General features: G+C 44.0%; 5 protein-coding genes across 5 annotated transcripts in view; 3 read left to right on the forward strand and 2 right to left on the reverse strand.

Moving 5' to 3' along the window:
- Nucleotides 1–290, reverse strand: part of Gclc (glutamate--cysteine ligase) — a 28,780-nt gene extending 28,490 nt beyond the window's left edge. The window contains exon 1 of the mRNA XM_032439064.2: nt 62–290. The gene's annotated coding sequence lies outside the window, so the exon portion shown is untranslated. The remainder of the gene's footprint in view (nt 1–61) is intronic.
- A 242-nt stretch (nt 291–532) lies between these two features.
- On the reverse strand, nt 533–6,349 carry LOC6633665 (nudC domain-containing protein 1). Its single transcript, XM_015170010.3, has 3 exons — nt 6,211–6,349; nt 1,132–2,158; nt 533–1,063 (listed from the first exon to the last, which is right to left on the reverse strand). The coding sequence occupies exons 2-3, from the start codon at nt 2,132–2,134 to the stop codon at nt 579–581; spliced, it is 1,488 nt and encodes a 495-aa protein (XP_015025496.1). The 5' UTR covers nt 2,135–2,158; nt 6,211–6,349; the 3' UTR covers nt 533–578.
- Nucleotides 2,786–4,180, forward strand: p24-1 (transmembrane emp24 domain-containing protein). The gene is made up of 2 exons (XM_002056889.4): nt 2,786–2,948; nt 3,036–4,180. The coding sequence occupies exon 2, from the start codon at nt 3,165–3,167 to the stop codon at nt 3,903–3,905; it is 741 nt and encodes a 246-aa protein (XP_002056925.1). The 5' UTR covers nt 2,786–2,948; nt 3,036–3,164; the 3' UTR covers nt 3,906–4,180.
- A 3,479-nt stretch (nt 6,350–9,828) lies between the features above and the next one.
- On the forward strand, nt 9,829–11,701 carry LOC6633667 (ctenidin-1-like). Its single transcript, XM_032433135.2, has 2 exons — nt 9,829–9,965; nt 10,851–11,701. Exons 1-2 carry the CDS (start codon nt 9,960–9,962, stop codon nt 11,406–11,408), a joined length of 564 nt encoding a protein of 187 aa, XP_032289026.1. The 5' UTR covers nt 9,829–9,959; the 3' UTR covers nt 11,409–11,701.
- A 7,197-nt stretch (nt 11,702–18,898) lies between these two features.
- Nucleotides 18,899–21,001, forward strand: part of LOC26531272 (transcription factor SPT20 homolog) — a 2,902-nt gene continuing 799 nt past the window's right edge. Inside the window, exons 1-2 of the mRNA XM_070208058.1 lie at nt 18,899–18,904; nt 19,137–21,001. The exon at nt 19,137–21,001 is cut by the window's right edge and continues 799 nt beyond it. Of these exons, the coding sequence (XP_070064159.1) occupies nt 18,899–18,904; nt 19,137–21,001 (1,871 nt within the window). The remainder of the gene's footprint in view (nt 18,905–19,136) is intronic.

The raw sequence follows: 21,001 nt of genomic DNA on the forward strand, positions 1-21,001 counted from the left end.
CTTTCTGTGTGTGTGTGTGTGTTTTAATGAGTGTGGGTGCACTGGCGATCCAATTGCTTACGGCTTATAATTCGCTTTTCCGATCCGATGTCTGTTGCCGCCACCAACAATTTCACAATTCCACAAAAATGCACACAATGTTATTAACTAGAAATTTCACTTGAAACTCAATTTTGAACGGCGGCAATAACGATTCGGTTTCTGCTATATAAATAGTTGTTAACTTCTAATTGCCAGCGTGAGAACGACAGCGCTATTTAACACAAAAATTCCAAAAAAAAAAAAAAAACAAACTAGAAAACCTGCCACTGCGCGCGGCTATTTATGTAAAAAAAAAAAAGGTTGTACGCATTAAATGCATGGTGCTGCCAGATAACGCAAATGCCCTAATACACCAAGCGGTGTATATGGCAGCGCCAACAGCTGATAGTGTTGCAAAGCGCGCGCGCGCGCGCGTCAAAACAACAATTTCAAATTTCAATATGCAAATGAACAAAACTGCTGTACAATATTTAAAAAAGGGCGTGCGCAATTTTCGTTTTAGTTTTTTTTTCCTTTCGATCCATTTTAAATACAAACTAAACCTGTAGATAGAGTACAGCATGTTCGGTGAGCACCGTAATCACATTTGTAGCAGTCACCAGGCCGAGCACCTCGCCCAGATCATCGTCCAGTGTGACCAAATTCTGTTTGCCAATAACCACCTGCGGCCCGTTGCGATTGCGCAATCCACCGGCGGAATCATAGCGCGGCTTATAAATAAACAAATGACGATAACTCTCCGATATGACCGCATACTCCAGCTGGGGGCAACAGTCAATAAACTTGCGCTGCTGCTTGGATGCCTGCACATAGCCGAACGCATGCAGATTGCCCTCGTGCCGCACACCCCACTCGCCCGGCTTTGCCGGCTGATACAATTGCAGCCAAACGGATGCATCCACGCCCTGACGTGTCACAAATGCCGCCGGATAGCCGGCGCGCAGCGAGGTCACAAACAGTGGCGGTATCGCGCCCAGGAATATCGTGTGCGTAATCCCGGATGTGCTCAGATTGAAGCGAACTGCAAATGTGCGTTAGGATTAGCTAGGTGTGTGTGTGTGTGTGCGTGTGTGTGTGTGTGTTGCATACCCATTTTGATGTCATCGTCACTGCTGCCCAATGGAAAGTCACATTCTTCAATGGGATCCTCCAGATTTGGTATGGGCAGACGTTCTGGCTCCGGCGGCTGCTCCGCCATGTCATCCTGTTCCTCCTCCTCCTCCTGCTGCCCCTCCTCCATTACCTGGTCCTGCCGCTGCTCTGTCGGCTCAAGTTCCGGATTTAGCTGCGCGTCGCGCTCAGCCCGCGTCTGAAGCTGACCATTTGAGCAGACGACCAGGGATTCGGCGCGCGGCTCAAAGGCACAATAGTATATGGAGCCGGGCGTCTCCAGCTGCTCGCACAGCACGTACGACCAGCCCGCCTCCGGCAGGCTGTCCAGCGTCCAGCGCGACCAGATCAGCTGCATCACATGCACATCCGCCTGCTGCGGCGTTGCGGCCTCGCGTCGCCTCACATGGCCGGCAATCAGCGAGATTTGTTTGCGCTCCTGCACCATATCCAGCCGGGCATCGTACAGCACAAATCCGCGCTGGTCCATGTCGCTGGTCACCGGCGAACGGGTGACCAGCTGCCAGCTGGTGTCGCGCCTGCGATCGCCCGTCTCCAGCAGATGGTAGGTCAGCATGCCGTCGCAGACCACGCAGTACTTCTCGGATATGAAGCGCAGCGTATAGTTGTAGTCGCCGACCAGATGCTGATAGCCGTCGCCATGATCCTCGCGCCGCATCGCATAGACGACACGCTGGGCGCGCGGCTGGCCGTGCTGCTCATCGTAGGAGCAGAGCACCAGCTGGTGGGCCTTGTTCATGTAGTAGCTATTGTGACGGGCCCACGGATCCGAGAAGAGCAGATTGTGCTTGGCGAAGAGCTCCACATGCAGCAGCGAATATTGATTCAGGTGCGGCTCCAGCTTGAGCGGATCGCGATCGAAGCCTTGCCGGAGCACCGGCACCGCATCGAAGGAGAGCTTGTAGCCGTCGAAATTGGGGCACAGCAGATTGCGATCGACAGTCAGGTCCACCACCGGCATGCTGGCGTATCAATTGGCAATTGGCTATGAATCGAAACGAACGAAAAGAAAAAAAAAAAAAAAACAAATAACAACAACAGAATTTAAACAAACAAAATGCTTTCAATTTCGATTGCTGCACAGTGTTGCAAAGCGGCGATTCACGTGCTGTCATGTCAGCGTATCTGCTCGAATAACTAACAGTGTGCCGGCATGATACTTGCCTGAGAGCATGTTGTTCTGCTCTTGTGCTGTTATGTTAGCGTTACTGCAGTGCTCTTGTGCTGTTATGTTAGCGTTTCTGTTAAGGCACTTAGCAGTGTGCCGGCGTGACACTTGCTCATTTATTGCTATGTTCTGTGCCGTTCTGTTAATGTTTGCTATGCTCCAGTTCTGTTATCTAAGCTGTGTTGCCGTTATATCAATGTTCTGATGTGTTTTTCTTTAACATAATATATCTTTAGGAACTTTCGTTCAGTTTATTTGGCACATAACATAATTAACGCTTCTGTTAACTTATAATTATTGCTAAAATTGTGAAACATTTCCTTATCACTATGTCGCGTCAGTCTGTTTATGCAGCAAGTGTCACCACCGCACAGCAACTGTCAGCGCTGTTAGCTCAAGACATACGTGTTCTTTGCAACTCTGCGCGCACAGGCACAGTGCTGCACAACGCACGCCCCAAATAAAAAAAAGTGTTGACACGTTGACAGAACATTTGGACCGTCTTTAACGAGGAATTGACTATTATTTTTGTTATTATATTTACAGCCAACAATCGAGCCGAACGAACAGTCGAGCGACAAGACCTTGCACCAACTCCATTAAACAGGTGAGCGCCGGCAAACAACAATACGCTTGAATAGATAATTAATTGTGTGCATGTGCATGTGTGTGTGTGTGTTTTTTTTTTTTACAGCTGTAACTGAGCAAAAGCCGATATCGACGCAGGATTTAACTCTTGTCAGCTGCTGCGTGGCAGCAAACGCTCTTTTTTTTTTAGTCAATAACTAGCCAGATAGAGAAGAAAAGAAAAAGAAATATCAAAATGCGCGACGAGCAGCTGAATAACCAAAGCAACAACTGCAGCAGCAACAACAGCAGCAGTAACAGCAGCAGCAGCAAGAAGAAGAACATCAACAGCAGCAGCAGCAGCCCAATGCTGTTGCTGTCGCTGCTGGTGCTGGCAGCGCTGCTGCAGAGCAGCTGCGCCGTGGAATTCACGTTCGATTTGGGCGACAATGCGGAGGATTGCTTTTACGAGGAAATCAAGCGCAATACAAGCGCCTATTTTGAATTTCAAGTATCCGCCGGCGGTCAGCTGGACGTGGATGTGGTCCTCAAGGATCCACAGAATCAGATCATCTATTCGCTGAATCGTGCCACCTTTGATAGCCATCAGTTTATTGCGGAGACAACGGGCGTTTATACCGCCTGCTTTAGCAACAAGTTTTCGGCGTTTTCGCACAAAATCGTTTACGTGGACTTTCAGGTGGGCGAGGAGCCGGCTTTGCCCGGCGTCGATGAGCACGCCACGGTGCTAACCCAAATGGAGACATCATCCCAGGCGATACACAAGGCCCTCAACGATATACTCGACGCCCAGACGCATCATCGATTGCGCGAGGCGCAGGGACGCAAACGTGCCGAGGATATCAATCAGCGTGTCATGGTCTGGGCCTCGCTGGAGACGGCAACGGTGATCCTGATTGGACTCATCCAGATATTGGTGTTGCGCAACTTCTTTACGGATCGCAAGCCCAGCCAGGCGCGCTATGGTCGCCTGTAATCTGGACGAACTGGAGCACGCAGTGGGAGCAGCGCAACTATCTCTACCACACACACACACATATATATATATATAAATTTTTTTTTATTATTTTTAATTTTACGAAACTGTTGTCAGGCTACCTTCTCCCACATGTATTCCCATTATCCAGCAAATTGTAATTGATTTGTTTATAAGCCCCCTTCCCACGCCCAGCCCACATCCCCTTTAAAAAGGAAAGAGAATTGTTGTTCTTAAAAAACACAAACAAGCAAAAAAAAACAAAATTACGAGAATGATTGCGTTTTTCTTTCTTTTTTTTTTTTTTGAAAGCTTTTGCACGCGCGTGGAGAATGTGACGCCTTAAATGATGCACGCTCGTTATGGCAACACTGGCAGGATGCCACCGTTGTTGCTGTTGTTGTTGTTGCTGTCTCGCTTTGCAGGAAGCAACGGCTATTACCTAACAGGCGGAAACCAACCGAGTCAGACAAAGATAGCAACTGTTAGAGCTGCCGTTATTGTTGTTGCCGTGGCATTTGGCACAGAAAACATCATATTTCGATCAAATTATTATGCATACATACATATATATTTAATGCCGCTGGGCAAATCGGCCCCGAAAAAGAAGTAAACAACTGTATCAACAAGGAGCATGTCAGAGCGAGAGAGCGCAAACAATCAAACACAAAGCACACACACACACACGCACACACATGAACAGTTGCTTAGCTGAGCTAAGCTGAGCGACGGCGAATTCGATGCGGCAATTTCGGCGGGCTCATAGTTCAACCGTCGCAATTTGTACAAGCGAAAGAAAAAAAAAACAGCAACGCAGGCAAGCGTCGGGCGTGCACGACTAACAGATATCCTATACCCAGCTGGCGAGTGCATATTTCCAAATTTCTGACATGAACAAAAGAACATGGCTCTAACAGACCAGAACAGTATCTATGTATATACATATGTATATGTATGTTTGTATATATGTACATATAAGTGTGTACATATGTGTTCCTTTTGGCTGTTACATACGTTTGCCCAAAATCAATGCAGCCATTTTCAATGAGTACAGGGCATAAAAACAAAAGAAAACAAGTTTTGTTCCAACTGCGATGACAGCGTTCATTTAAATGAGCCGCAATTTGTGCTGCTGCAACAACAACAACAACAACAACAACAACAACTTGAGCGTCGCTGCCTGACCTGCTGCTCCACTACACTAAAAAACAGCAGCAGCAGCCGTCGCAGGCAGCGGGTGTATACGCTCACTTGCACTAACACAAGCACAGATCCACACATGCACGCGCATGCACACACATGCACGCGCATGCACACACATGCACGCGCATGCACACACATGCACGCGCATGCACACACATGCACAAGCACAGATCCACACATGCACGCGCATGCACACACATGCACGCGCATGCACACACATGCGCGCCTTTGCCTGCACATAGGTCGAGGTTGTCGCGATTTTGGACGCTGCTTCCTCATTGGCGGCTTTAAACAAAGGCAGCTAATGCATGTCGAAGACTGAATGCCCTTACATTTCATCAAAAGAGGGCTTCAAACGAAGATTTGCCATAGAAACAAAAGAAGTAACGATTACATTCGGCACGCCATTAATTAAATATATGTATGTATATGTATGTGAATGTGGCTCTTACAAATGCTTTTGAGACAAAGCTTTATTTCCGATTCATTGTGCCTATTGTGGCCATATAGTAAGCCGATTTAATACGGTTGTGAATAGCTGATGTCTTAAAAAAAACAATAAAGCTTACATTATACGATTGACTTTTCTTATAGAGCTACATATGATAAATTGGGAGGATCATGAAAAAAGTTATCAATGCAAACTTTGTTCAAGTTTGGTTGACATATAAACAAATTTGCATACAAGATCTGAAATTTGGACTGCTCAATGCTATGGCAGCTATATAATATAATACTAATAGAACTTTCCCCATGTATAGATGATGCATTTGATAAAGATATCTTCTATCTAGTTTGTGGCCAATCGATTTGGTATTTCTATGGGTTACACACTTTGCGACAAACTTGGTATACCCGCAGGAAGTGTATAAGAAAAAGGAGACCAAAGACTCGCAGTGGATGCTACCGTAGCCAATCGAGCTCGCGGCGGATGGCGCAGGGCACAGCGACGGGCGGTTAGCACTGAATGAATGAATACCCTGCAATTCTAGTTTATGGACTTTTTTTTTGTTTTTTTTTTAAACTATTTTTTTTTTGGGTGTTTTCGACTCCATAGTATGAATAATTGGCTATAACTGAATGCAGCTGAATGCATACTCACATTTTATTTATCCACGTTCAAAACGGTTTTCGTTTACAATTTACAAAATGTGTTCTCAATTACCAAAACTAAATTTAGCAGCCTTTCGATTGACACACAATTCAAATTTCTTTCAGAGTTTCATTCGGTTTTGTGAGTATTTTTGCGAGTATTTTTTTTTATCAAAATTTTGTATGAGAGTGATTACTGAGATAATTGCGTACGAACGCATCGACCATTTGCAATGGGTGCAGGCTACAAAGAGTTAGAACCAGCAAGCTTGCTCTGCAGATTCAAATACTTGGCTATGAGTATTCCCATTAAACTGGAAAAAGTGGCAAATGGTTAAGTGTTCGCATATAATTATTAATACAATGCACTCGCATCTCATCACGCAAAGCGTTTTGTGCCCGGGTCTACGTCGAACAAACGAGAGGAGGAAACCTACCTCCTATATCATTAACCCAAAACGGGCTGCCATTGACAGTTGCCAGTTGCCAGCTGAGAGATGCGGCGGCAACTGACTGCACAGCTTTTAATACCCTGTACCCATTGAAAATGGCCAAAAGGGGTATGATGCACTTGAGGAAAGGCATGTCACAGGCAGAAGATAGCAAGTATATATACATTGTATATATATACTTGATCGGCAACAATAGAAGAGTTGGTCTAGCCATATCCGTCCGTCCGTTCGTCCGTCCGTCCGTCCGTCCGTCCGTCTGTCCGTTTGTATGTACGCCAGGATCTCAGAACGTACAAGAGCTAGAGACTGGGGACAACAGGAATTTCTCTCCGATAAACGATAACTTGCCCAGTTTCCAAGGAATCGATAAATATCTTTATCGGAATTCTGTTTTTTAAGCGAATCTCGTAGATTTTAAGAGCTAGAGTCTTCAAATTTGTCTTGTAGGCTTCAGAGTAGTATAAACATATATATCAGGTATCTTTCATTGTATAGCTATTGGGCACATCGAGTTCCATTGGGTGAAAAGAGTGTTTAGGGTATTCGCTAGTCGGTAACATGCCGCTAGAGCCACTTGCTTGTTTTTATGTGCCTTTTCGGTGTCGTGTCTTGGCTTTTTCACTCTTCTGCCTCTCCTTGTATATATTTCATGGATCTGGTCTCGATGATTTGCAACTGGCATCGAGACTTGGGGGATGACTCGCGACGTTGTCTTTTGGCCGCCTGCACTTCATTTGACTTCGGCAGCAGCTTTGGGCTTTTTTCTTCTTTATTTTATTACTACTATTTTTTTTTTATTAATTTTGTTTTAACTCTTTTTTTGTTGTTGTATTTGCTTACCGCAACCCTCGCAGCGATTGTGTAAGTGCCGCTGATTGCAGTTTTATGATTGCATTTTGTTTGCCTGACAAAATACACAATTTGCAAATTCGCATTGTGCGTAACCCGTTGCTGGGGCGCGGGGTATGACTGTGTAGCCGGGTGAGAGGGGGGGGGGGGTCGTGAAAATATGTTTGCATCATCTTGACAATTTCCTTGGAAAATGTATCCCGATCGCAGCGCTGCCGAGCTTAATGCATTTAACTAAGGGTTTTCCTTCTCTTATAAATGTTTTGGCAACTTCTTGAGTTTTTATGTTTTTTTTCATCATACCAAGAATATCTTATCAGCTCGTCTTATCAGAATTGTAGCGGGTTGTCTTGACACTCAGCTAAATTACGTGCCACTTCACAAATGCCACGAAGAGTGCTCAATTAAGGCAATTATCTCATACTAATTTATGTTACTTAAATTGAAAATATATGAAATATTGCCAAAGTCTGACAATTTATTTACACAAAAAGAAATCCCCTTAACTACTTGGGAATTATAAGCTCAATTTGTGTGCCTCAACTTTTATAAAACATAGCGAATATATTCGCTTTTAGATCGGTAAGAATTGAATTTTGTTTATGCAACAGCAAAGAGGCATAGAAATTTCCATCTTTGATTGATCCGAAAGCGTTTAAAAGTTGCCTTCAGGCAGCAAAAAGCTTTTCCTAAAGATTCTATATGTTTTATTGAGCGTATGGAATAAATTTAAACAGAGATGAGGCCTATTCGGTTGTGTTGCATGCAAACAATTTCCGCTTAGTTTCCACAGTTGTGCGTGGAATTGCCCTAATCGTATTCATTAAGTTCTTATGTTCAGCTTTGAAAATAAATTAGAAGCCGTTCGGTCGAAACTTAAAATTCAGCCCGAAATATCTTTAAATCTCATTTGCCACAGAGGAAGCTTGTATGCTGCAAAAGGTGTGAAACGCATCTCGAATGAGAACACATGAATTTGAACTCAGTTCTCTGAAATTTTTGAGTTTGAGACCGATCGGATGGTAAGTACAAGAGTTTCACGACTTTTCCACGCTTGCGGGTGAAATCAATCCGTCAGTCTGTCAGGACATGCAGTTTCATATAGAAATATATATATATATAATATAATATGCTTTGATATTCTAGAACTATTTGAAAGCTTCTGCCACAGTATTACTATGCCAAATTACCCGGCGTCGCCCGACTCAAGCTAATAATGTTCGCCAATTGCTTGTGTAATTTGAGTCAGTTACAAGCAAACGTTTTGCCACAATTCATTTATTTTGATTGCAGCATTGAATTTCTAAAATATATTATATATTTCAAATCAACTTGACCATAAACCCACTTGGTCAAGCAGCTGCTGGGTAAAAATTGCCAGCATTGCCAAGTTGATGAGTTTTGCGGTTCTTCCAAACGTTTAGACGAAGGTATTCAATAAAATGCCTGACCCTCAGCAAATTATAAATATAATTTGCAGCTGAATACCAGGCGTAAGCGCTTGAAGTGCGCGCTGTGTGATGTCTAAAGTGCGTATACGCTGCGTATGCGTGATATTTGAACAGATTGCGCATACGCAGCGTGTGCCAGGCGTATATGCTATATAGAATCGAGAAACGGCAGCAAGTGCTGCGATTTGCAAACGAACAGCAAATTAAAGGCAAACAAAAAAAAAACAAAGGCAGATGTTAATCAACAAATGGCCAACAACAAGTAAAGGGGGCAACAAGTTGCAAGTTGGGCTGCAGCAGCCGTTGCTTATGTAATGGGAAAGGTGCAGTTAATGCTGCGGCTGAGGTTGCGGCTGCCGCTGCTGCTGCTGCGGATGCAACACAAACAAGTCGACACCAACGCTGGCAGATGCTGCTGCAGATGGGACAGCAACAGTTTGTTGCCTGTTATGACTTGTTGCCACTGCCTGCCTGCCTGCCTGCCCGGCTGGCTGGCTGCCTGGCTGCCTGGCTGACTGCATAAGGGCCAGGGGCTATGGCGGGGGTAGGGGGACTCTGCGGGTGTCTGGCTGAGTCTCACTTTCGCCTAATGGCAATGATGCGGCAGCATTTGGCCCATATTGCCAGGCACACACACACCAACACACACCGACACACACAGCGAGAGAGCGACAATGTTGCAGACGGTTGGCAATAATCATGACAACGGCGGGAAAAATTGTAGATGCCAAACACCGCAGCACACCGCACACCCTGCCTTGTTGCATGCATAGCGAATGCGGCGGCCGCGAGCAGCGAATGGTTTTTGGAAAAACGTTTTTCCGGTTAATGTGTGCCAACATGGTAGTTGGGTATAAAAGTCCGCACAGCCAGCTCTGGTCATGTCAGTGTTGTTTCGTGCTCCACTCCAAGCAGCCAACGCAGGATAACACTAGAGCAACCATATATATATATATATAGACCGATAACTCAGTTAACAAAGCAATCGCATAATTCAACGTGCAGCCATGAAAGTACGTACGGTGCCTGTGGAACGTGTCAATATACCAAAGCGCACATTGCGCATACGCCGCGTGCAACATTTCAATTTTGTTTGTTTTTTTTTTTGTAATTTTAAATTTTTTTTTAAATATTTTTGTTGTGTTTGTGTTGCCAAAGGCTTGGTTTTTTTTTTAGTGGTCGCCAGCTAGGACTTTATATTGTTTAAAGTCACAGTTTTGCAGTCACAGGGAAAAACAAACTTTGTTTCACACGTTCACTTCCATTTCCGCAAATTGTTAACAAGTGCAGTTCACGGTAACGGAAATCGCGAGCAATTGCATCCTCTACAGTTTAGGCGTCACAGTTTGCGGTTAACAGTTTTAGAGTCACCGTCAAGAGGAGTTACAGTGAGAGATTGTTGGCGTTAGGATCACAGCTAAGTTGCCAAAGTACCATATTTAATTTAAAGTCGAGGATGACAGTTTTAGAGTCACAGTCCGATTTTTCAGTACTGTCCCAGTTCAGGGATCATAGTTTGTAGCTAACAGTTCTACAGTCATAGTCGAGAGAGTCACAGTCTCAGAACGTCAGCTGCAAGATCACAGTTTTAGAGTCTGTTTTGTCATTTACAGTTGTGACTTCATAGTTGATAGAGATACAGTCTTAGAATCCCAGCTCAAGGATCACAGTTTAGTAGTCACAGTATTCAATTTGCAAGTCACCGAGTCACAGAGTTGCTGCCAACTTTAAAAGTCATTGCTTACAAGTCACAGTTGGCGAGTCACAATGAGCAAGTCACAGTTTTGGAGTCACACAAGTATTTTTAGAAACTAAAAGTCACAGTTTTAAAGTCAGCAACTTGTAGTTTGAGAGTCATGTAGCTGTTGTTAACTTTCCTGTTACCTATTCCTTTTCAGGCCTTTGTCTGTCTTCTGCTGATTGGAGCGGCCAGCGTAACGGCCAAGCCTAAGCCAGGTGGTGGCGGCTGGTCCTCGGGCGGCGGTGGTGGTGATGGTGGTTGGTCGTCGGGCGGTGGCGGCGGCGGAGGACATGGCGGCGGCGGCGGCGGCGGCGATGTGCAGGTGATCAAGGTTATCACCGAAAGCGGCGGCGGTGGCGGCGGCGGCGGCTGGTCCTCTGGCGGCGGCGGCGGTGGTGGCTGGTCTTCGGGCGGTGGTGGCGGCGGACATGGAGGCGGCGGCGGCGGCGGCGATATAAAGCTTATTAAGATCATCAGCCTGGGCAGCGCTGGCGGCGGCGGCGGCGGACATGGCGGCGGCGGCGGCGGCGGTGGCTGGTCCTCCGGCGGCGGTGGCGGCGGCTGGTCCTCCGGCGGTGGCGGCGGCGGCGGCGGTTCCACCAAGGTCATCAAAATCATTAAGCTGAGCGGCGGCGGTGGACACGGCGGCGGTGGCTGGTCCTCTGGCGGCGGCGGCGGCGGCGGTGGCTGGCAGCCAGCTGGCGGCTGGGCCTAAGCCCGACCAAGCGGCTAGCCAGGCGCCTGTAAATACTGTATATAATTGAGACATTATATATATATATATTTTTTTAATTGTTGTTAATTTTTTTTTAAACATTTTTTTTTTTTGATTTCACAAAATTTTCGAGCGCAACAAAAAAAAAAAAGAAAAAAAATGATGTAATTATGTAACCAAATGTATTTTTTGTATTATACGTTATTGCACATCGTTTTGGCCCGAAACTCGGCCAAAAGACTACCGAATATTTGCAGACAAACTAAATAAATATTATCAACTGTTATTTAAAACTGGCGTCTGTTGTCTTTCAACTTGGCAGCTTCATAAATCTTCAGATGGGTCCAAACTCCCTGAAGAATCATTGTGCATTGATAATGATATAATGCCGGCTCGCAAAGCGTTTTGTTTTCTGCCTTGCGAAGAAAAGCTGCTCGATTTGATTTATAGCTCTTGTCGGGCGCGTTTTGTCAAAGTTTGAACCAAAGAAATGTGTCTGGCGTATGCGACGTGCTGATGACCTGTGTGTGAAGCTTAATGCTGCTTCCTTGCGTAGTTCTAGATGTGGGAGAGTTGGACTAGCAGGCGAGAGGTTGCCGGTTCAAGCCCAAAAGCATTCTTTTCTTTGCAGCTTTAACATTTGGTTTTCTAGATGTGGGAGAGTTGGACCAGCAGGCGAGAAGTTGCTGGTTCTAACTCAAACGCATTCTTTTCTTTGCAGCTTTAACATTTGGTTTGTGCTGCTTGGCGAAGGTCTAGACGTGGGAGATTCGGACTAGCATGCGAGCGGATGCCGGTTCAAACCTTCTAAAAAAAAACGAGAATGTAAGATTTGAACCCTTGCAGGGCCTCAAGGCCTTGCACATGTTGGGAGAGGGGTGAAGTTTATAAATTCGAAGATATGTTGAAAAGCAAAGAAGTTGTCAACACAAAAACCTGTTTTTCGACCGTTCGTTCCGATGACAGCTATATGATATATAGTGTTACGATCCGGTTCCGACATATTGCATTGACTGCAATAGTAAGGCGGACCTATGCAAGGTTTCAAGACATTTGCCTCAAGACTGGGAGACTAGTTCGTAGAGAATCAGACGAACGAAGAGTCGGACAGGCGGACTTGATTATAATCCCTCGGCTATTGCTGCTGATCTAGACTATATATACCTTATAGGCTCGGAGATGTCTTCTTCTATGCCTTGCACATTTTATGACAAAATCATAATGCCCATCTAAAAGGGTATCAAAAAGTTGCCTTATGTCTTAGTTGAGATCAATTTAAGATCTCCTGCTGCCCAAATGCGTGGTATCTTCTCGTCGAGCAATGCCTGGCCCTGGCTTGTCGCCTGCCAAAGCTATTGTTGTAAATTGCTCAATTTGTTAATAACAAATAAATAGTTAATAAATGGCAATTAGCAAAATGGCAAAATGTAGCGAACAAAAAAATAAATAAATATATTAAAAAAAAAAACGCGCGCGTGCTTAGTTTTTGATGCGTTTTTAGCCGCTGGCGTTTGCCACTTGGGCCACACACGTCTCGGCAGCGATTTTTCCCAACGAAAAGCTGCAAAAAAAGAAAAAAAAAACACAAAAACTGAAACCAGATACGCCGCGCCGTAGCAGGTGAAAGGTCGCAGTTGTTGTGAAGGACATGTGTGTAAATGGTGTGATTGAACGATTGAGCGTTTGATTGATGTAATTGGGATTAATCAAACTGCCAGCACAATTTGCTAATGCTAATTATGAAAAGCCAGCGCTGAGTGGCAGGCAGCACAGTGGGGCCAGGGGGCCATTCAGTAGGCCAGAAATCTGCCACACATTAAAAGCCCATTAAAGATCAGCGCGTCGAGCAGCTGGATCCCATACCCACACCACCTCGCTGCCCCCCCCCCCCCCCCCCCCCCCAATTGGAACTGGCTGCATAAATTGTGTGTTTCCACATCCATTCAGATTTGCATCCATAGCCATGCATGCATAATAGATGATGCCAATCAATGAAACTCAGGTTCCAGCTTAAAGCAAAAGAAAAAAAATCAAAATGAAATAAAACCGAAACACGCCCCAAAAAATCGCCGGCGACGCTTTGGCTGTCGCGGCTGCTGCCTGTTCGCCTGTTCCCAAAAAAAAAAACCCCATGCTTTATGTATCAATTAGCTGGCTTGGCAACGCAGCTCAAGGGGGCGGGAGGGAGGAAGCAGGTGCTCAAGGTGGGCAAAGCGCGAAGAGCCCAAACAGCCAACTGACAAATTCAGCGTCAACACGCGAGGCGTTCGTTGAGTTGTAATACCTACAGCGTACCTTACGTACGACAGTTGGTTTCTTTAAATGTGCTGGTTCAAACCCGAAATTACATTTTATAGCTTAATTTTTCATATGAGCCGCAGTTTATAGCTGCTTGGTCAAGAGATAAAATGGGAATCCATTAAGAGGGACAGGGAGAGGGAGAGAGAGAAAGATACACAGAGAGAGAGAAAGATAAAGAGAGAGAGAGAGAGAGAGAGAGAGAGAGAGAGAGAGAGAGAGAGAAAAAAGATAGAGAAAGAGAGAGAGAATATAATCAGAGTTAAAGTTTACTAGATACCTTAAATCAAAGCATAAATACCTGTTGGGCTGACTTGAATAAATGAGAATCGCATAGTAGGGCGATATTTAAAAAGTTGATTTTTTTGCAGCACAGCTATTTTGGTTTGTTTTTTTTCAAATTTAGTATTTTTAAGAAGACGGCAAGAAGATAAACTGCGCAAAAAGCAGCTCCATAACTTCTAAGGCTAGGATTACGCGATTGTCATCAATCAGTCAATCACCAAGTGAGGATCAATCAGTTAAACATGTAAATATTCTTCACAGTGTGTGTATTGATTTTGACGTTTTATAATCCAAACACCCATTTCCAATAAAATATATATATTTATATATAGATAGAGCTATGGTAGATATAGTTTTATATCGAATGCCCCTCGCTGGCAATTTCATATTCAATATTGTTTTTCCCTTTCTTTGCATATTATTGTGTTTATGTTTTTTTTGTTGGTTTTATGTTGTTGTTTTTTTTTTATGAGCACAATCATTGGCAAGTTTTTTGTTGGGACAACTTTTGGCATTGTTTTACGGGTGTTGCCGTTGCTACCTTTGATTGTTCAGCTGAGGATTGGGGGCTTGTAATACCCGGCGATACAATAGCTATACGAGTATCTTGTCTCTGACATTAACACCGCCGAGCACACAAAAATTGATAAATAGACTTACAAGACAATTCATGTAAATGCAAATCGACACAGACAAAGGCAAAAGATGGGGAAAATAAATGAGAAGAAAAAAATATGCCAGCTTTGGCCTTTGGGTATATTATATATTAAATATTTGTTATGATTGAAAGAGAGTTGAAATTAATTTAGCTTGAATGGATTTTAGAGCCTTGTTTGAATAGAATAACATCAAAGAAATACCAATAATTATTGTGCAACATAATAATAATTATAAGAAAATGACAATCATGTAAAACTGCTCTAAGCCGGGCGTGCCCGACCAGAAGATACCCTGCCAATACCTACATTCTAGCTTTCTTCCCTGCTTACATACATTTACATATATTGAAATACACACAAACACAAACTGTCTGTAGGAAATGCATTCTTGGGTAACTTTCGGTCTTTATAGTCCGATCTTTATGCACTTTTTAGATCGTTAACATGGCAACCGAATGGGTGCAAATATCAAAGCACATAGCTGGAACTAGGTTGTTTTCCAATTTCGAGGAGGAGGTATATATTTGAGTATATTACATCGTATAATCTTTGAGTTTTTGCTTTAAGGGGCAAGTCACACAATCGATATTTATCGATACAATTTTTCAAAAGATGTTATCGATTTAATATAAACTAGTTGTTGTTCTTCTTTTCTTTTAATTTGTAACCTTAAGCTTGTAAAATCTTCGAGATTTTGCTTAAAAGAGCAAGTTTCACAATCGATATTTATCGATAGTCTGAAAAATGCAGAAGTTATCGAAAAAATATGAAAAACTTTGTTCATTTTCCAAATATGAAGTCTTCAGATTCACAGAAGGACAGTTTTGACACGACTCGATCCACTCAGCGCGTCGTACTGTCCAAAATAATAATAAATAAACTCCAGCCTCCTGCTGCCTGTTACATGCCATTTTACCCCTTTGTTAGTCATTTTATCATATTATTTTGTATTTTTATAGCATGTCGATGAACGAATATCTCGTTAAACAGATATCAGCTGCCTTTGTTGTCCGTCTCTTAGGGGTGGTCAGTTATGGCCCATTCGGTTGGCCCAACTTGTTAGCGTTTTTGTGTCGAACAGTTATTTTAGCTGCGGCCTACTGGCTTAACTCATGGGCCAAGGTTAATTGTTAGGAAAGTGACACAAATAAATATAGGAAAATTAATAAAAAATAAACAAAAAATAAACAAAGAAAATGCCGCCGTAATATGGCTGGAAAAATATTTGGATGTCTGTGCCATTGATTGACATTGAATACATTTTATGAGTGATTCGAACAATATATTTGGATGCATTTTCAAAAGTGAAAGTATTCAAAATTAGTAGCCGAAATGAGTGTGTGAACATCTGCTTCCCCCACCCCGCCAATTGCAAAAGCCATTTTCAATATTCCCACAGCATTCGTGCGGCCAGACGAAACGCTACGCAGAAGGTTAACCAATAAGAAAAAATAAACACCAAAATTAAAAATGTGAATGAAATGTGATCTGGTTTAAGCGTGAAACAAAATTAGTTAGTCAAGCTCAGACATATTATGGATGTCATTGGCATCAATTGCTATCCGGTAAATTATTGCAAGTTCATTTCGCTTATGGGAGCTGCACAAGATAGATACTTATTATATCCAAAGAGTGAAGAGAATAGAGTCTATAATGTCTATAATATAGGAGACTTGAAACTGGGAAAGAAGGTACAGAAAGTGGGAGGTGTGCAGAAAATTTATTGGGTTCCCAACACATGAAAACGTCTCCGCCCTACTTGCATTCATGAGAATCGCAAAGAAAGGCGATATTAAAAAGGGCGAAGAAAATAAGTTATTTTAGAACAGGCAGACGGAAGAAAGATGGAATAAAATAATGAACAAAATATATTTAAACAAGTAAGACGTTCTAGTCGGGAGCTCCCGACTAGGGGATACCCTGAACCCTCTTCTTTCAACATCAAATGCATATATATATTATATTTGAAAAGCTATATATCTAGTTTGGGGACTCTAGCTCTTATTATTAACCGAAATTGCCAAAAAAACAGGATATCGACATAGATTTTTATCGATTGCTTGGAAACGGAGTAAGTTATCGATTATCGGAAACAAACTCGATCTGCGCAGGCACTAGGAGCACCTGCATCTATATGTTCTGAGATCCTTGCGTTCATACATACGGACGGATGGACGGACAGACAGACGGACATGGCTAGATCGACTCGGCTATTGATGCTGATCAAGAATATATACATATGCTTTATGGGGTCGGATATGCTTTCTTCTGCCTGTTAAATACATTTGGATTTTGCACAAATACAATATACCCTTATACCCTTTTTAATGGGTTCAGGGTATAAAAAGAATAAGGTAAAAAGTTAATTGGTTTCCAAATAGATTATAAGCAAACCGAGAAAACTTCTTAAAAATATGACTAAGAAAAAGTAAATATATTATCAAGGCTCAACAATTTACTTGTATTTTTATTGGAAATATTTTAAGCTGCTTATTTAAAGCTATTCCATTTATTTTTTGCGCGACTATGAAAGCGAAGACTCGGCTCGAGCGTGAAGAAAGTTTTGCATAAAATATTTACAAACAAAATATTTGTTTGAAAATTATAAAAAATTGGTTATTTTTTGTGCTCTTTCGAGGGGTTCGTCTCAATTAATAGCTGAACATGTCCAATAAATGAATATTAATGCATTTTAATTAAATTATTGCCGCTGCCTCGCATTTATATATAAGTATATACATGATCTATTAGATAATGCCGCGGCCTGTGCCAAATGCATTGCATATAAAACTCTCTCATTAATATTTATAGACAAGACATTTAAGAGCTTGGCCCAAAGGCAAAGACACACCCAAATGCGAGACGTTCAGCCAGCATTTGCTGGGCCCGCATAACGATAAGCCGATAGCCGATAGGCGATAGGCGATAGGCGATAGACGATAGACTCGCAAGCATCGATATCACTTCCCTAATGAGCCGACACGTTTATTAGCACATAATTAATTGGCTGGCATTAAAGAGTGGCCGCAGCTACCAGCTAAGTATATACGCCCAGCTGCCCAGCTAATGATATAATAATTTTTATTTTTAATTTATTTTATCTTTATTTATATAGGTTTTTGGCATTGTGAGGCAATGACAGAAACCTTTAGCAAATATTTTCGTAATCAGCAATCAGATTAAATGAGCCATATCTGCATATGGATGTGCGAAGACCTGAATTAAGCTCTAGATGGGGTATATTGACTGTGTGCCAAGCTATGTAACAGGCAAAAGTCGAAGGCTGTGATCCCATTAGGCAGATCTAGTTGTCTTTAGATTTATCTATCGATATCTCTTTCCTTTCCTTATAAAATCGATAAATATCGATTTTGAGTTAGAACAGAAAAGTTTAGTATATATCACCCATAAAAAGCAAAGAAAAACTACTTTTTTGAAATTTGCATAAAGCTCGGACTATAAGCTCCGAAGTTATTCAAGATGTGAAGTGTGACAAAGTGTGTGTTTGTTTTACAGGGCAGCTACGCACTGATTGTAGGGTATCTGCTAGTCGCACACGCACGCCCAGCGCGCTCTCATCCTGTTTCGGGCTAGCAGTCCTTTGAGCTATGCATGGGCTTAGCTCAGCTCTAGAGAGCTGCGAAAATTGTTAAGAAAATTGAAATTCGAACAAATGAAAACAAGTTTCATGAATTTGAATGATGCACAGTTTGAGGCTAAGCCTAAATCATGGAGCTGATAAATTGTTGTTGTTGTTGCTGTTGTTGTTGTTGTTGTTGTTGTTGCTGGCATAATTAATAGCATCCGCAGAGCGCATACATCCGCGGAATTGGCATAGTGTCGAATTTCGGAGCATTACGAATGATATGTTTGTAATAACTCAATAAATAATTTGCATTTCAACCGAGCTAGACCAAGAGAGAGAGAGAGAGAGTGAGTGAGAGCGAGAGGGAGAGGGAGAGCGAGCGAGATAAAAAGCTAAAAGCTGAAACGCAGCGTTGCGCATGCGCCGTTGAATTAATGAAAGGCCAGCGCAGTGTGTGGACCATGGCACTGGGATGGCATCAAAGAGACACACACACACACACACACACACACACGCACACACACATACAGAGAGTCGCAGCTACTGGAGACTAAAGCAAAGGCTGAACTAATGCGCGCCCTTGTATAAAATGCGTGGCCCGGTCCAGCTGGGCCATCATTGAACGATTGGACATCGAGGGCTCAAGCACGACCAACGTGAAGATGAATGTAAGTGCAGCAGCAGCAGCAGCAGCAGCAGCAGCAGCAGCAACAAGTGCAAGTGATCAGAAAAAAAAAAGAACAAAAAAACTGAAACTGAAAACGAAAACGAAAGGATTAAAATGTGTTATGCAATATAAAAAATAGATTTGCAATTTTTTTGCAATTACATAGAATTCTTATTTTTTTTTGAATGTGCTAATTTTGTTGTCTATTTTTTTGTTTGTTTTGTGGCCAAAAGTTGATTGGCGCTTTGTTAACGCTCGCCGCCTGCTCGCAATGTGGCTTAATCGCTGCGGATATATCGCTGAAGCAACCGAATCGCTTCGAGGAGAGCAGCTATGGCAATTCGCGCTATCAGATCTTCGAGGTGCACAATCATTACGAGGGCAAGGCTCGTGCTTATCTGCCGCCCGCGCAGCCCAGCCACGAGGAGATACACATACATCAGCAGGCGCCGCAGCAACATGCTGGCGGTGCAACGGCAACGGCTGTCGACGATGACAACCTGGATGTATCATATTTGAGTTTTGCCGATGAGGCTGGCCATTTGCAGGCAACTGTTGCACGGCCATTGCCGGTGGCAGCAACTGTTGCACGGCCATTGCCGGTGGCAGCAACAGCAGCTGCTTCGGTGCCGTTTTCCTCCAGTTATCAGCATGATTTTCAACGCAAGCAGACGCAACAGCAAACTGTTGCTTATAGCGCGCAAGCCTATTTGCCGCCCACTGCTGCCACGCCCAGCATACAACAACAGCAGCAGGTATATCAATCCACAGGCAGCGGCAGCCTGAGCTCCGTGTTAAGCTCAACGGCACCGCAGGTATTTTCCGAGCCACCAGCAAGCTATCAGGCGCCTGACTATTTGCCACCCACCGCCAGCAGCTTGGAGCAACAGCAACAGCAGCAACAACTCGTCTCCAATCCTGTCTATAGGGCCAATGATTACTTGCCGCCCACAGCAGCAACAGCTGGCAGCTATGCACAGCAGCAACAACTGCAACAGCAACAGCAACAGCAACAGCAACAACTGCAGCAGCAACAGCAACAGATCTATCGTGCACCGCCCTATTTGCCCCCCATCAGCAGCAGCAGCAGCATTGCCATCAGCAGCAGCAGCATTGCCAGCAGCAGCAGCAGCATTGCCAGCAGCAGCAGCAGCATTACTAGTAGCAGCAGCAGCATCGCCAGCGGCAACTCGCTGCAATCAAACTACCGTGCGCCTGGCTACCTGCCACCTGGCTATGACTTTGCCAATCCAGAAATTGCGCAGCAACAGCAGCTGCCAGCACCACAGCAACTGGCACAGCCTGTGCCGCAAGCAACATTGCCGCAACAAACGGCGCCAGCGTCTGAATATCAGGCTCCTGGCTATTTGCCGCCTGGCTATGACTTCAGCAATCCGAATCAATTGCCATTGGATCAAATCATAGAACAGCCACAGCTGCCAGCACAGCCAGTTGCTGCCGTGCAGCCAGCAACAGTTGGTGAGTATAGTGCACCAGATTATTTGCCGCCCAACTACGAAGCGACCAAGACGCAGCCACAGCAACAAGCCAATCACAATTATCAGGCATCGCAGCAGCAACAGCAACAACAATTGCAGCTGCAGCAGCAGCAACAGCAGCTTAACCATCCTGGCGCGCTGCCAGAGGGTTATGAGTTTAGCAAGCCCGAAAATTTTGAGGCCGCCATTGCCGAGCTGCATAGCCTGCAAACGCAAACGAAATTGCTCAAACAGCAGCAACAGCAGCAGCAGCAACAGCAGCAGTTGCAGCTGCAACAACAACAGCAACAACAGCAGCAGCAACAGCGGCAGCAGCAATTGCAGCCGCAACGTCAAGCTGTCCAGCCTAGCTCTAATATAATTTATGGCGTGCCCAAGCAGCAGCAGCAACAGCAACAGGTAAGGACAACAGCAGTTGCAAGCAGCACGCTGGCAACAGCAACAGCAACAGCTTATCGGGCACCCGCTGCAATTGCTGCCCCACTGCCCGCTCCACCCACACAGCACACACACATGCACGCGCTAAGCAGCTATATGAACACAGTACAGCCATATGCACGCTACGGACAGCCACAGCAGCAACATGTGCAGCAGCAGCA

The sequence above is a fragment of the Drosophila virilis genome, chromosome X (assembly GCF_030788295.1).
Source record: "Drosophila virilis strain 15010-1051.87 chromosome X, Dvir_AGI_RSII-ME, whole genome shotgun sequence".
Classification (NCBI taxonomy): Eukaryota; Metazoa; Arthropoda; class Insecta; order Diptera; family Drosophilidae; genus Drosophila; species Drosophila virilis.